The sequence below is a fragment of the Peromyscus eremicus genome, chromosome 18 (assembly GCF_949786415.1).
Source record: "Peromyscus eremicus chromosome 18, PerEre_H2_v1, whole genome shotgun sequence".
In the NCBI taxonomy this organism is placed as follows: domain Eukaryota; kingdom Metazoa; phylum Chordata; class Mammalia; order Rodentia; family Cricetidae; genus Peromyscus; species Peromyscus eremicus.
In genome coordinates, this window is record NC_081434.1 from 42,934,084 (window position 1) to 42,950,292 (window position 16,209).

The window sequence follows — 16,209 nt, forward strand, 5'->3', positions numbered from 1 at the left end:
CTGTACTGTTTCCACATCCCCTGCTGAAAGCTCCAATATTCTAGTCAACTCTCCCTGTCTTTCCCCCCATCCCTTTCTTACTTACCTGACCCCTCCTGTTACAATCCCCAACTGCCTCCCCCAACTGCCTCCAGTATACCCACTAAATCTATTCTATTTTCTTCTCAGGAAGATACATGCATCTTTCCTAAAGCCATTCTTGTTACTTAGCCTCTCTGCATCTATAGATTCTTCTATAATTTACTGTGATTGTACTTTACATAATTACTAATACCCAGTTATAAGTGAGTATATACCATGATTGTCTATGTGCTTCTGGATTTCCTTACTCAGAATCATAAATAACTCAAGAAATTATACAATAACAAACCAAGCAATTCAATTATCATGATGTGAACCTCTAAACAGAATTCTCAGTAGAGTAATCAAAAGTGGCTTAGAAACACTTGAAGAAATGTTCAGTATCCTTAGCCATCAAGGAAATGCTTATCAAAACTACTTTGAGATTTCACCTTACACCTGTCACAATGGTTAAGATCATTAACACAAGTGACAGTTAATGCTCATAAGCACCTGGAACAAGGAGATTTATTGCTGTTCCAAATACAGACCTGTACAGCCACTATGGAAATCAAAATGCAATCCTGAGAAAATTGGGAATCAATCTACCTCAACACCCAGCTATACCACTCTTGGGCATATACTTAAAAGGTGCTCCTCCCTTCTACCGCAAAGACAGTTGCTCAACTATGTTCACAATGGCTTTATTTGTTATAGCCAGAAATTGTTGTGTCTGTGAGAGATTGTGTTGATTGAATACTAATATGGGAAGACTTTACCACATAGGCTGGCAATATTCTTAAGAAAAGTGTCCTGGGATAGAAAAGGAAGCTTTTTTCTGAGCACGAGACAGTGACTAGGCAAGAGAGAATGCCAGGAAACAAACTTTGCCCATGGGTTTTGCCTTCAATTGTTAGCTTGATTTTCTATCCTGAGCTCCCAAAACGATGGAGTGTGAACTGACACAATCAGCCAGATGAATCATTCATTGCCTGAGCTGTTTTGGGTTAGAGGATTTAATCACAGCAGGATAAAAAAAAGTTAGAACAAAAAATGGAACAACAAAAGTGTTTGTTTGTTTGTTTGTTTGCTAGGCAGATCCTGGGAATATTGCCTTTTAAAAGAATGTGGATGATATCAAGACTTAAGGTGCAAAACCATAGAAAGTTGTACACAGTACTCAATTGGCTGTTCTTTTAAAACGAGGAAGATGAGAATGTTACAGAAAATAGAGACGGAGATCATAGGATTTCAGTTGTAAGTAGATAGACTCCATTAAAAAAAAAAAGCTAAAGGCCATTTATATGATATTTTGGCTCCAAAAACTTTCTTATTCTGCCTATTCACTAGAAATTTAGCATGGCAGAATTAAAATATAATGGCTAATTCCTTACTTGGAATATTGAATCTGTTGGATGGTTATTACTGATGACTCATTCAGATCTAGAGTGAAAAGAAAACAAGTGGGGCAGAAAGAAATGAAAATGATAAGGTACTTTCAGATGGCAGTCAAGTGCTGAAATAGGCAGGAAATTTCAAAGAGTTTATCACCAGTATAAAGACTTTTGCTAGAGAAGGGAAGCCTAGCAAAGTGCCCTAAGGGTAAGACTCCATCCTGTTAAATCTTCAATTTGTGGAAGGAATAATCAAAGTGATTCCTGGTCCCAGGAAGCATCTCTTACAAAACCCAATGCACCTGTGGTCCAAGCATGTTAGTGTCCATCCCAATTAAGAAATCAAACTTTGCAGAATCACCCATAGTGTTCTGGTCCTGGAAACAAGAAAGAATCAAAATTTAAGGTCATGAATTCTTAGTCTGTGGTTACAGTTCAGCATTGTTGGAGGAATCTATGTTTGGCAGAGGTAGAAAACCAATAAGGAGACTGTGAGAGTTCATTGCATGAAGCTGTGAGGATTGAAGCCTGATGTTGTTAGTTTTTTTTTTAATTCTTTACTCTTTAGGAGGCGTGCCTCTTAGTTCTCAAAAACCACACACATAGAAGCTTATTCTTTCATATAAATTATCAGCCTTAACTTGCCTTGTTTCTAGACAGTTTTCTTAACTTAAATTTTCCCATCTATGTTTTGCCTGTGGGCTTTTGTCTTCCTCTATTCTATATATTGCTGTGGGATATTCTGTATGTTAAATGTGTTGCTCTGATTAGTTAATAAATAAAACACTGATTGGCCAGTAGCCAGGCAGGAAGTATAGGTGGGACAAGCAGATAAGTGGGCTGTCAGACTGCTGGGGCTTGGCGGGACCCAGAGAGAAAACTCTCTAGCTATAAATGGCACCCAATGGCTCGAATTCCACCTTTAGCCTTTGCTAGTACAAAAAAAGAGAGAGAGGTTTCTGGGCTACACGCTGCTTTGATAAAAGCATAGACCCACTGTTTCTAAGAGTTGACGGCTCCCAGAGCTGATGACAAATGTATCAATACCATGTTGGGAAGCTGAGGTGGGCAGAGCCACCAGCCACAGCAGCCATTTCGGTTTTGCAAGTGCTGCAGTTGAAAACAATAGTTACACAATAAAACAGATTCAGATGAAACAAGACTTTAAATGCTTTACAATGTGTGTAAAAATATATGTAGGCTTGAAAGAGAGAATATATATATATATATATATAGTTATAGTTATAGTTATATAGTTATATAAAGAAATACATAGTTTTTAAAAGTAAAGTCTTTAAAGAGACAATAAATAGTATAAAAAATAAGCTACGTAAGATGGATATTACACAAAAAATCTGGATTGTGTTATCTTTGGGATTTTTAACCACAAAAGAACATTTGATCATAAAAGCTATTGAATTAAACCAGTATTATATTTTAAAGTTACTTGGACTTCAAAATTTGGATGTAAGGATATGTTGCTTTGGAAAGGAGGTTCTGCTTTTGTGTCCCAAATCAAAAGAGCCCTCTGGTATGGGACATAAAAAAAAACCAATATTTTTATTTAAAACAGGTTAATTATAAATACAATCTCTTTCCAAAGAAAAAAGGAGACAGTATAGATATAATAAGATAAAAGGATAGATTAATAAACCTTCTTTTAAAGAACAACTTGTTTAAAAATGTTTTACAATGCTATAGATTTTAGTTTATTGATACAAGTTTAAACTTAATTTTGTTATACTGAATATATATTTCTACTCTTGTTTGAGGTATTATGTTTACGTAACTCATTTAGATTGTAATAGATAATTAAAAATACAGATCAATTAGTCTTCTATGATAGTCAAACTTATAGTCATGTTAAGTTTTCTAGGTGTACATAGATATAATTCAATTAGGTAGGTAATCTTCAAACATTTCAAAGACCTACAAGATATGACATTTAAAATGTTTTAAAAATTTAGACTTTCTGGACAGTGAGACATGTCTGCTCTGGGCAGCACCGATTTACTTCAAAAAGGAAGATGGACATCAAAGACACTCTGTATAGAGTTTATCTTCACCTTGACAAAAATAGCCATTTGGGCAAGAAACTGTTCTTGACTGGACTGCTTGATTGACTAGACATGCAGGACCCATAAAAAGGTGACTACTAGACTTTACTTGGCAAAATGGTCCTTCAGGTTCCTGCTTCACAGAGGAAACTGCCAGACATTTCTACAGAGAAAAATGACTGAAAAACTCTAGGCCTGTGGACTAAAGACAGATGCCCCAACTTTACAAAAGAACATTAGGTGTCAGTCTTGCCTTGGGTCCAATCTTCCCTAATTGTGTCTCCATTTCTAAGTTTTGGAATGTGAATCATACTCTGTATGCTGGAAAGATGGAACTTGTTTTTTTGATTTTACAAGATGTGACTGTCAAGATTGTCTTGAGTGTCAGAAGAGACTTTGGACATTTGAACAGTGTAGGGGCTCTTGCAGACTATGAGGATTATTGAAGTGACTAAATGCATTTTCTACATGGATGACCATGAGCCTATAATGACTTGAGTCAGAATATAGTTGATTGGATGAAAAAAATCTCCCAGATACTATGATGTATTTGAACATGTGTCTCTCCTTGGTGACTTCTTTATATTCCTTGTGAAACTTTTAGTAGAGGGAGGTTTTCTGGATGAAATTCCTCACTGAGGGTGTGATATTCATCTTTATAGTCTAAACAAACTTCCTGTTGTTTGTATTTACTGTGTGTGATTGAAACAAATCAGCCAACTTCTTTGTATTGTCATGCTTTCACTACCAATATAGACTCTATCTCTCAATCACATAATATATATTAGAAGCAATTGGTATTCAGCGCTAATGCAGTTTGGTAGCCTGCTCTTTTAATTTTTTTTTTTGAAGACAAGGTTTGTCTGTGAGCCCTGGCTGTCCTGAAAGGAGCTCTGTAAACCATGATGCCCTCTAACACAGAGATCCCCCTGACTCTGGATCCCAAGTCCTGGGATTAAATGTGGTCCAACATTCCTGGCATTTTTGTTTTTATATTATTGGATGATGGGCCTAGGATGTATGTTTTTGTACATGTCAAGCATAGGCTCTTGTGCTGAGCTTCACCCATTTTGTGAACTTTAAAATTTGGCAGAGGGTATAATTCTCTTTCTCAGGATGGCATGTATTTATGACATTAATACTGCCTGAGCCCTCTGAGTCACTGGAATGCAGGTGCATGACCTTCTTCCTGCCTGTTTTGTTTTTTTTTCTAATTTTTAAATGAATATGAATAATTTCCTATATGCATGAATACACACCACATGGGTACCTGGTTCTCACAGTGATTTAAAGATGGTCTCAGAAACCCCAAACTTGTAATAATGGATAGTTCTGACCCCCCATGTAATTACTGGCAATTGAGCCTACCTATATGCAAGACCAGCAAAAGCTCTTTACTACTGTGTCATCTCTTCTGCCCTTTGTTGATTATTTATGATCAACGTTCATATTGCTAATGTTTTCATCTGTCCATTTGTAAATATTACAACATGCAGTACCTTTTAGTAAAATCTTATTGATGTTAGAGTTTAAATTGTGGCACTTCAGGTTTCTGGAAGATGAAAACAGAACTGGAGTGAATGCATAAGTCTTTGTAGGAACTTTATTAAGAACCACTTGAGTACTTTCTATCTTTTTTTGTTTATTTGATTTTAGCATGGGAGAGAGGGACTTAATATGTTCTACTGTGCCAGATTGCATAGACTAGGGTACAATTCAGCTCAGAGGCACCTGCCTTTGCATACTGAGTGCTGAGGTTAAAGGTGTGAGCCAATACACCCAGCTTGTCCAGCCCATTTTTCCTTTTTAGCTAGTAATTATTCATACAATTTCTCTGATGTGTATTCTGTACTGTGGATCTGTTTCTTTGTTTCACTATGTTTGCTATTATTCATTTCCCTTGCAAGATGATAGCCCATTCAAAGGATACAGAAATGTCAGTGGTGACCCTCCTATTCAGTTTCCTTCTAAAGTGACATGGTGGTTACATTGTAATGTCTATGTCATGAAATAAATGCAAGGAGCATCAGAATTATATAAATATACAGTCAAAGAAGTATACATTTACAATATTGTCAAATTCATGCTTTCTGTTGTATACATATATGGAATGTTTAAGGATGCAGTGACCTATGATGATGTGCATGTTGACTTCACTTGGGAAGAATGGACTTTGCTGGATCCTTCCCAGAAGAATCTCTACAAAGATGTGATGCTGGAGACCTACAGGAACCTCACTACCATAGGTAAGACTGAGATTTCCTTCATGTTTTCAAATCAAGGGACAACTGTTCCTTGGTTATTGATGCTCTTCTCTAATTTGATTGAAAAAGAAGAATGGGTAAGTGAATCAGTCATGGTTCTAATGTTCACTGAGGATAGTGAAAGACCCTAACCCTTTAGGCTTACACCCCCCAAGCCCCAGGAGAATAAGGAACTAAAAAGAAAACTAGCTCCAAGGGCAACCTGACTCAATCATTATTCAACCACCCCTGCAACAGTGTAACAATGTAAAAAGATTTCTGTTAAGAGATGTGCTCAACTGTGACTGGGATAGTTGCAGGTGTTCCAGGAAGGACCACTAAGACCTTTGTGTAAACTCCATCCACTCCCGCCCTGATACCCCCCTTGAGGTTTCAAGAAGAATGTGCATGTGGACATGACTGTACCCACTCTGTGATCAGACCATGATCTTGTGAAACGAAATTGTATGGGAACTGTAATCTTATGGCTTTTGTGGATTTTTCCTTTAAAAGCTCTCATGTAGCTGCAGCAAGATGCGACTCTTGCTCTCAGGACAAGAATTTGCCCATTTGTACAGTCGCTTCAATAAAAACCTTGTGCTGTTATATCAAATGGACTGGAGTCTGGGTTCTTGGGGTACCCACTTGAGACCCTAGATTTTGGGGTCCAACAAACAGTAACTTAAATTTTGCAGTTTTTCAATGATATGTTATACCTTTTCTGGTACTATATTTTAGGATACAGTTGGGAAGACCATAATACTGAAGAGCATTTTCAAAGCTCTAGAAGACATGAAAGGTAATTTTTATGTGCAATTTGATTCAAATGTGCTTCTGAAGAAATTGTAATGTGTCCTAGAAGTTTTAACAGAAGCATCAATGTAACTAAGTAACACTTAAAGTGCATTGATAAGCATTAAATTCTCACAAAACCATAAACCTCAATTTTAGGTAGGTTAATTTGCGAGGCATTCTTTTAAGAAGACAAGGAAACGATGCCTCAAAAGATGTGACCATTTGAATCATAGCACCATAAGAGAGATATTGTAGAACTGCCAATCCATTTATTTCATACTACTCATATTACAAAATTACACACAGTGAAGAGGTGATATATATCTCCAAAACATTCTAGTAAGCAAAGAGTCCATATTAAAGCTAGTATTGCTCTTATACTTGTTGTGACTGTGCTGTTTAATTAGAGGGGCATTTAGAGTCCAGAATCAATGGGAATTGTTGTGGAGAAACCTTAATCCCTACACCACAAGTCTATGAGGACAAAAAGTCAAACTGAATTCAATGTGGAAATCTTTTATTTGTTATTCTTCCTTTACTGGGTATATCATACATCACTCTGGATACAAGCCATATGAGCATAGGGATATGGAAACATATAACATACCTCTCTTTCAGAGTGGTTAGACTATAACTAGCAGTACTCATATTGAATATACTTGTTAAAATTGATTCAAGTATACAAGTAATTGTTTTTCTAGCTTCATTGTTAATACATAAAAAAACTCACACTACAGAAAAGTCCTGAGTTCTAGGACTGTAAATACCACATAAACACAGTGATAAAATCTTAAAATCTGATTCCTTTTTACAGTTGGACCAAATTGTTAAATTAATTCTTACAGATGTAAAGAGTCAACACCATGTTGATTATGGTAAAGATTTTACATGTGCCAATTTTTCTTGTAGGCATGAAGGAAGTCAAACTGAAGAGAAACCTTCTGTATATACTCAATATGGTAAAGACTTTGCATATGATAGTCAGCTTCAAAGGCATAAAAAATCACATACTGGAGAGAAACACTACGAATGTAATGAGTGTGGTAAAGCCTTTGTACAACACAGTTATCTTAAAAGGCATGAAAGAACACATACTGAAGAGAAATACTATGAATGTAATCAGTGTGGTAAAGCCTTTGCACAACACAATTATCTTCAAAGGCATGAAAAAACACATACTGGAGATAAACCCTTTGAATGTAATGAATGTTGTAAAGCCTTTGTTTATCACAGTAATCTTCAAGTACATAAAAGAACACATACTGGAGAGAAACCCTATAAATGTAATCAATGTGGTAATGCCTTTTTATGTCACAGTGATTTTCAAAGGCATAAAAGAACACATACTAGAGAGAAACTCTATGAATGTAATCAGTGTGGTAAAGCCTTTGCTCAACACAGTGCTCTTAAATTGCATAAAAGAACACACACTGGAGTGAAATCCTATGAATGTAATCAATGTGGTAAAGCCTTTTTATGTTACAGTACTCTTCAAATTCATAACAGAACACATACTGGAGAGAAACCGTATGAATGCAATCAGTGTGGTAAAGCCTTTGCTTACCATAGTAATCTTCAAGCACATAAAAGAACACATACTGGAGAGAAACCCTATGAATGTAATCAGTGTGGTAAAGCCTTTGCTCATCACAATACTCTTCAATTGCATAAAAGAACACATACTGGAGAGAAACCCTATGAATGTAATCAATGTAATAAAGCCTTTGCTCATCACAATACTCTTCAATTGCATAAAAGAACACATACTGGAGAGAAACCCTATGAATGTAATCAGTGTGGTAAAGCCTTTGCTCAACACAGTGCTCTTCAATTGCATAGAAGAACCCACACTGGAGAGAAACCCTATGAATGTAATCAATGTGGTAAAGCCTTTTTATGTTACAGTACTCTTCAAATTCATAACAGAACACATACTGGAGAAAAACCCTATGAATGCAATCAGTGTGGTAAAGCCTTTGCTTATCATAGTAATCTTCAAGTACATAAAAGAACACATACTGGAAAGAAACCCTATGAGTGTAATCACTGTGGTAAAGCATTTGCTCATCACAGAACTCTTCAATTGCATAAAAGAACACATACTGGAGAGAAACCCTATGAATGTAATCAATGTAGTAAAGCCTTTGCTTATCACAATACTCTTCAATTGCATAAAAGAACACATACTGGAGAGAAACCCTATGAATGTAATCAGTGTGGTAAAGCCTTTGCTCATCACAATACTCTTCAATTGCATAAAAGAACACATACTGGAGAGAAACCCTATGAATGTAATCAGTGTGGTAAAGTCTTTGGACGACACAGTTATCTTCAAAGACATGAAAGAACACATACTGGAGAGAAACCCTATGAATGCAATCAGTGTGGTAAAGCCTATGCTGATCGTGGTACTCTTCAAATTCATAACAGAACACACACTGGAGAGAAACCTTATGAGTGTAATCAGTGTGGTAAAGCCTTTTCACAACACAGTCATCTTCAAAGGCATGAAAGAACACATACTGGGGAGAAGTCCTATTAATGCACTCAATGTGGCAAAACTCATGCTCATCACAGTATATTCTTCAAATTATTAAAAGAACACATATTAGGGAGAAATCTTATGGATGTAATCAATGTGGTAAAGCCTTTCCATGTCACAGAACTTTTAAATAATTAAAGTATATAAATAATCATTAGGAACATGATGCCTCAGTATTAAGATGTTTTTATGGACAATTTGAATTACAAATCAAATGCAATCCAAAGACAATGTCTATCAATATATAACAGAAAAACTGATTACAAGGCTACATGCAAAATGGAAACACTCAGAATGCTCAGTGGGATTATGAAAACACAGTGCAAACATTGACACAATGTGACTTCTATATATACCACAAAATATACAACAGTGAACAATGCGTACAATATTTTGAAAGAATATAAAGGAAGGAGAGAAAAAGTCAAAACCAAAAGCAGGAAAATGTAACTAAGTTTGAATCAAAGGAACAAAAGAAAATCACCCAGGGAAACTGTGATCTTGACCAATGTTATCCTTTATTCTGAAAGACCCTAACCCTTTAGGCTTACACCCCCCAAGCCCCAGGAAATAAGGAACTAAAAAGAAAACTAGTTCCAAGGGCAACCTGACTCAATCATTATTCAACCACCCCTGCAACAATGTAACAATGTAAAAAGATTTCTGTTAAGAGATGTGCTCAACTGGGACTGGGATAGTTGCAGGTGTTCCAGGAAGGACCACTGTGACCTTTGTGTAAACTCCACTCCCGCCCTGATACCCCCCCCTTGAGGTTTCAGGAAGAATGTACATGTGGATGTGACTGTACCCACTCTGTGATCAGACCATGATCTTGTGAAATGAAATTGTATGGGAATTGTAATCTTGTGGTTTTTGTGGGCTTTTCCTTTAAAAACCCCCATGTGGCTGCAGTAAGATGTGACTCTTGCTCTTAGGAGCGGAGTTTGCCCGTCTGTACAGTCGCTTCTTCAATAAAAACCTCATGCTGTTGCATCAACTGGACTGGAGTCTGGGTTCTTGGGGCACTCACTTGAGACCTTACATTTTGGGGGTCCAACATTTGGAGGTTCCACCGAGATTTTTGGGGTGCCCCCGGACCTCCACTCTGCCAGTTGGAGGTAAAAATGTGCTCAATCTATGTTTTATGTTATTGTGTCTTGTCTTTTGTCTGGTTGATTTGGCATTTGTATTCGGTACCTGCAGAAGTGTGCAGGACTTGTATTTGGGACTTGCATGGGGAGCAGATGTGCTCAGACGTCCCCGGGTCCCCATTCTGGAGGTCGTCTCCAGAGTAATCTGAAAAAAGGAGATGAGTCTCTCCTTCCGTGGGGGAGAGAAGCTGTTTGCTGCAGCCACTCCCATTTGAATTCAAATTTGTAATTTGTACTTTTAGTTTTGTGGCCAAATCAACTACCGTGCTGACTGTGTCTGTATGGTTTGTTTTATGTTCTATCTGTCTTTGTCTGTCTCTACTTCTTAATTCCCTCTCTATGGGGCAACAACTAACTACCCCTCTAAGTTTGACTTTAGATAACTGGAGAGATGTGCTCGCCCGGGCTCACAACGCCTCTCTGGAAGTCAAGAAAAAGAAATGGATCACCTTCTGTTCCTTGGAACGGCTGGCCTTTGAGGTTGGCTGGCCGGGGGATGGGACTTTTAACATTGATTGATGTCATTTCAGATGTGCCTGGGTGAAGCTGTTCCTCACTGCTTTGCCTGCCCCAGCAACACTGGGGCTCCAACCCCCACCTCTTCCTTCTCAAACTCCCCTTACTCCCCTTGTCCCTTCAGCCCCAGCTACCCTCCGACTGTCTCTCACTCACTCCCTTCCCCTAAGCAGCCACCTCGGCTCCTGCTGTGATAGGGCAGGTGAGGGAAGAGACACTGGGGTGTCACAGGTTTTTCCCCTCTGCTGGGGGGGGGCAGCCACTAACCAAACTCCCCCATTGCTTCCTTGCCCTCTCTCTGACCAGAGTGCAGGCAGCAGGTAACAGAAAGCTCTATAATGAGTCCTGCAGGCAGCAGCTGCACAGCTGCTGCTTCAGGGACCCAAGGCACCGCTGAGAGGGCTGGGCAGCCTGTAAGCATCACAGGGCCTGGATGCAGCAGGTTCAGGGGCCCCAGCTTGCTCAGAAAACTGTGGAGTAGAGGCTTGGCTTTATGGGAACTAGGCATTGCTGTGTGCTAGGGCGGGCTGTGAGCACGGTTGGCAGGTTCTGGCTGGGCTCCCATATAGACAAGGGGCAGAGCTGGCCTGGAGCCAGCTGGAGCTTTAAGGAGCTCAGAGTGTGGGGGCTGGTGGAAAACTAACTGCCCTTCCAGGATCACAACTGAAAAATGGCCTACAGGTCTGTGGACCCAGCCAGGGCATGAAGCCACTTTCAGTCTGCTGCTCTCATGTACTTAAAAATCTGAGATTAACAGCAATCTTTTGTCCCCATGGTGCATACCTTCTCATCCTCTTCATCTCCCATGCTGTTGGGTGGGACTCCCAAGACCTGACCTGGGGCTAAAACCTGATCAGGGTCTGGCTCCAAGAATGAAATGTTACTCCCTATATGAGGCTATGATGTAAAAGGTCGGTAAACTGTTCTTATACCTGCAAATACTGAATTTGAAAGTTAATTCTGGTTGTTATTCATCTTAAAAATGGCTAATGGTTCTGCAAACTGCTTATGTGTGTATACGGACAGGTATGTGACTTAAAAATGTAAGCAAGCTTTAACTGTATGTATGTATGTAACTTGGATCCAACTGTGTGTATGTATGCAAGTAATTATTGCTTTTAAAAAATATATATGTAACACCTAAATACTTACGTCTTCACCAAGTATTCAACAACAAGTTTCTAAAAAATTTAAGTAGATAACAACATATGTTTAATAAATAAGGTATTTGAGAAATATTAAAGCTCCACATCAATGCTTTTATACACAGGAATATACCTTGCTCTGGCAGCTAAACTTTGTAATTTAAGATTTACCCGTGTAAAATGATAATGATTTTAAAGACATAAAAGGATCATAGGAAACAGCTAAGGTTTGCAAATATATGGCAGGATTAAAGTTCCAAAAAGAGTCTGGTTGCAATGGTGAACCTTGGCAGTTTTAAAATTGCCAGTGTCAGGTGATGATCACAGAAAGCACCAGCCATAATAAAATAGAGCAGACAGGCTATATATGTGCTGCCAAAGGTAGGGTCAAAAAAATCATCCAAGCCTCTAAGTAAAAGAACCAAAAAGATTGTAATTGAGTCCCAGATATTAAACTTTGGGATTGTTTGTACTCTGGAGCTTGGTTTCAGATTATGAGGATGCCATGTTTTCTCCCCCTTAAAGTAAAAAAAGGTACTTTATTGTTATTACAGAAGACATTTGAGAGATCTTAATCTTTTAAGAACAGTTTTTATAGTTAAAAACCAATGACTTAAAAATGTTTCTCCTTACCCAAGGTACATTTAGGCTTAAGAATGTTGTCTAGCCTCCTTCTATTTGCTAAGTTTGTTAAACTTAAGTTATTTAGATAAGCTGATACATATATTGATATTTTGTTTTGGTTTCTTTACTGAACCTGTATTTGATGCTAAAAGAGCTTCAACTTAAAAGCATTGTTTTTAATAGTCAGTCATGAGCAATCAAGTTTCTTTTTAATTGTAGTCAGAATTGATTGATGCTGTTCTGACTGGTACCTCCAACACTATGGAGACCTGGGTAGGGATTGGTCCCTGTAATTTATGGGATTGGATGCTTCTTGGTCTGCACTCAGATATAGTTTATCCTTCTTGAATCTCTGACAGTACTGATGGCTAGGCTAGCTCTAACTTTGTCAGCATGGCAACATCAGACAACCAGATCCTTCTGCAAGGCCATAGCTAGCTTGTTAGCTCACTTTAAAAAAAATGTTCTAAGATATAAAAGTTTAAATAAGTCATAAAGGTTCAGATATGAGTCTAAAATGAGATATGTTTCAGATTACTCTCCTGTTCTATGGTTCAGAGCTTAACATTTAGGAGTCCTGATGAGCTGGTAGAGCAATGACTACTTGCTGTTCAGTCACAAGCCCACATTTTAGATTTGTTTTAGATGTCATCTAAATATGTCTAAATGCAAACCTAAAAGTGCTTCTCTCCAGGCCAAAAGTCTCTGTCCAACTTATACCTGGCTTTCTGGACAGAAAAAAAACTGCCCAAATCTTTAGTTCTTGTTGGGATTCAAAGGTATGAGTCCACTTCTGCTGTTTTACAGATAACTGTTACCTGCTTTGTCTACAATATGGATTTCAGTACAGATAGGTAATACTAATGTATCTAAAACTTTTATGTCATTTTATATGTAGGCCTCAAAGGTTCAAAAGAGTCATAAAAACCTAGTCCCACCTCACAGAGGTTGAAAGGACCCCAGATGAGTATTCCTAAAGATGTTATTTTTCCTATCTCCTGGTCTTGGGACTATTGCTTTTCCCACTACTAAGGGTATGGACCTAAGGGTTCCAAATAAATTCATAAATTTTAACTTCTGCTCCTAGTTTACATTTGTCTTAACAGATTTCTACTTGGCTGGCAGACACCTCCAAGTTTCAGTTGCTGACTCCACTGCTCCAGACGACTGTGGGCTCTGGACTTGCTAAAGGCTAATGTGGACCAGCCCAGCTAACATGGTTCTTCTCTGTCCCTAGGGGGTCAGGCAGCTACATGCTACTGACAAATGCCCCCTGCCCAGTCTTTGACCAGCCTTTCAGCCTTTTGAGGGGGGGCTGACAATGGTGCCCCAATGCCAGCTTGAAGCAGTTCCAGAAGAGAATCGTCCCATATTCCTTGTTCAGAAAGGGCTGAAATTCTGGGTGAAAAAAAAAAACCTCCCTGGCATAAAAACAAGATGGCTAATTATACATGGACTATGCATGGCCATTACAGGCCATGAGTTAATATAATGCCATAATTTTAAGATTAAAATTTGCCAAAAGAAAATGGGGGAATGAAAGACCTTAACTCTTTAGGCTTACACCCCCCAAGCCCCAGGAAATAAGGAACTAAAAAGAAAACTAGTTCCAAGGGCAACCTGACTCAATCATTATTCAACCACCCCTGCAACAATGTAACAATGTAAAAAGATTTCTGTTAAGAGATGTGCTCAACTGGGACTGGGATAGTTGCAGGTGTTCCAGGAAGGACCACTGTGACCTTTGTGTAAACTCCACTCCCGCCCTGATACCCCCCTTGAGGTTTCAGGAAGAATGTACATGTGGACGTGACTGTACCCACTCTGTGATCAGACCATGATCTTGTGAAATGAAATTGTATGGGAATTGTAATCTTGTGGTTTTTGTTGGCTTTTCCTTTAAAAACCCCCATGTGGCTGCAGTAAGATGTGACTCTTGCTCTTAGGAGCAGAGTTTGCCCGTCTGTACAATCGCTTCTTCAATAAAAACCTCATGCTGTTGCATCAACTGGACTGGAGTCTGGGTTCTTGGGGCTCCCACTTGAGACCCTAGATTTCGGGGGTCTAACAATTCTATGTGTATAAAAATGGAATAGCCAGGCAGTGGTGGTGCACGCCTTTAATCCCAGCACTCGGGAGGCAGAGCCAGGCAGATCTTTGTGAGTTCAAGGCCAGCCTGGACTACCAAGTGAGTCCCAGGAAAGGTGCAAAGCTACACAGAGAAACCCTGTCTCGAAAAACCAAAAAATTAAAAAAAATGGAATAAACACAGATTTCCCAACTCCCTCAAAATTAACTCAAAGTGATCCTTAAACTGTTAACTTTCTGACCTACCAAATATTGGTATGTCTTTCAAAGAGGCACCATGTCCTACAGCCGTCCCTGCCAATGGAGGCAGTCTCCTCCAGAGCCGGCTATGGCTCTACAGCCACTCATGCCTCCTTGTTGTTTCAGACAAACCCAGCCCCAATAATGTCCAATCACAAAACAATGTTGGAAACAATTTGATGCCTGCTTTCTCCCACATATATTATGTCACAAGCTGTGGCATCTACCCTTTATACCTGTCAATGTCATGCAAACCTGAGACACCTTTAAAACTCAGAAACTCCTTTTCTGCCCCAGAACTGAGCTTCACTGAATGGTGGCTGACAGTAGCAAAAAGTTGAAAACAGTCTAATCATGTAGTGCTGAAGGATGATGCCTATCACCTCCTTTATACTAGTTTCCAAATTATCTGTAACATTTGTTAGACACACATGAAGGTGGAGTGTAACATTCAGAACTTCTAGAAAGCATGCATTCAGTTTTTTAACATGTCTTCCTATTACACATGAAAATCAATGCCTGTATATTCACACTGGACAGAGATATCACAAGTTTCTCATGCTAGGGTGGCAGAGCCTACCCCTCCCCAATGAATCCACACTCAAAGCAAAGAGGCCAAAGGCCACTGCCCAGGTTACCACAGGGACCAACAGAAACTCAGTCTGGCTCATGGTCCATCTCAAACCAAGAAGGTCAGACTGATAGCTCAGCCAACTTGATCCTCCTGATATATGACAGTGGCCTCCATGCTCACTATGGTACAGATTGTGGTCTTCCTTACTGCTCCCTACAGCAAAACAACAAGAGAATCCTAGAAAGTATTTGTAAGCTACCTCCCACTTGTACCCCTGATTGCTAATCCTTCCCAGAGTCCCTCATTAGCTAGACCCTCCCAGCTGGGCTTCAGTTCATTGGCAGTTACCACACTGGGTGAGTAGAGATCTAATTACTCAGACAGCCCAAGCCATCCTAGGTCTTCCCTTCTACACTAAGGTGAGACAGGGCCCTCATCTGGGAAATTTGTACTCTAGTAAAATCTTCCGTTCTCCCAGAGCATTTCCTGATCCTCTTGTAAGGCACAGGATTCTATGTGTGCACATTCCATTCCACATTCAATTTCCAGGGCAGCCAACCCTTTGCTTCATAGCTGAGGGTCCTGCAGCCATACACAGGTCACATTCAAATAGTATGTGTTGTTAAACAAAAGATGCCATGGGTTACAGCACAATGAAAATTCTATGGGAGGTTTTGAAGGCAGAGAAGAGATAGTTAACATGATATAATTTTAATCCCCAAACAGTATACTAAAAATTTTAAACAGGCTTTATGGCCATGTGCTCTAGAGACAGGAGAT

At 39.0% G+C, this 16,209-nt stretch overlaps 1 protein-coding gene across 1 annotated transcript; it reads left to right on the top strand.

Moving 5' to 3' along the window:
• The first annotated feature begins 5,723 nt into the window (after window positions 1-5,723).
• On the top strand, window positions 5,724-9,091 carry LOC131895026 (zinc finger protein 431-like). The gene is made up of 4 exons (XM_059245407.1): window positions 5,724-5,757; window positions 6,493-6,553; window positions 7,459-7,529; window positions 7,683-9,091. The coding sequence occupies exons 1-4, from the start codon at window positions 5,724-5,726 to the stop codon at window positions 9,089-9,091; spliced, it is 1,575 nt and encodes a 524-aa protein (XP_059101390.1).
• The last annotated feature ends 7,118 nt before the right edge of the window (window positions 9,092-16,209 follow it).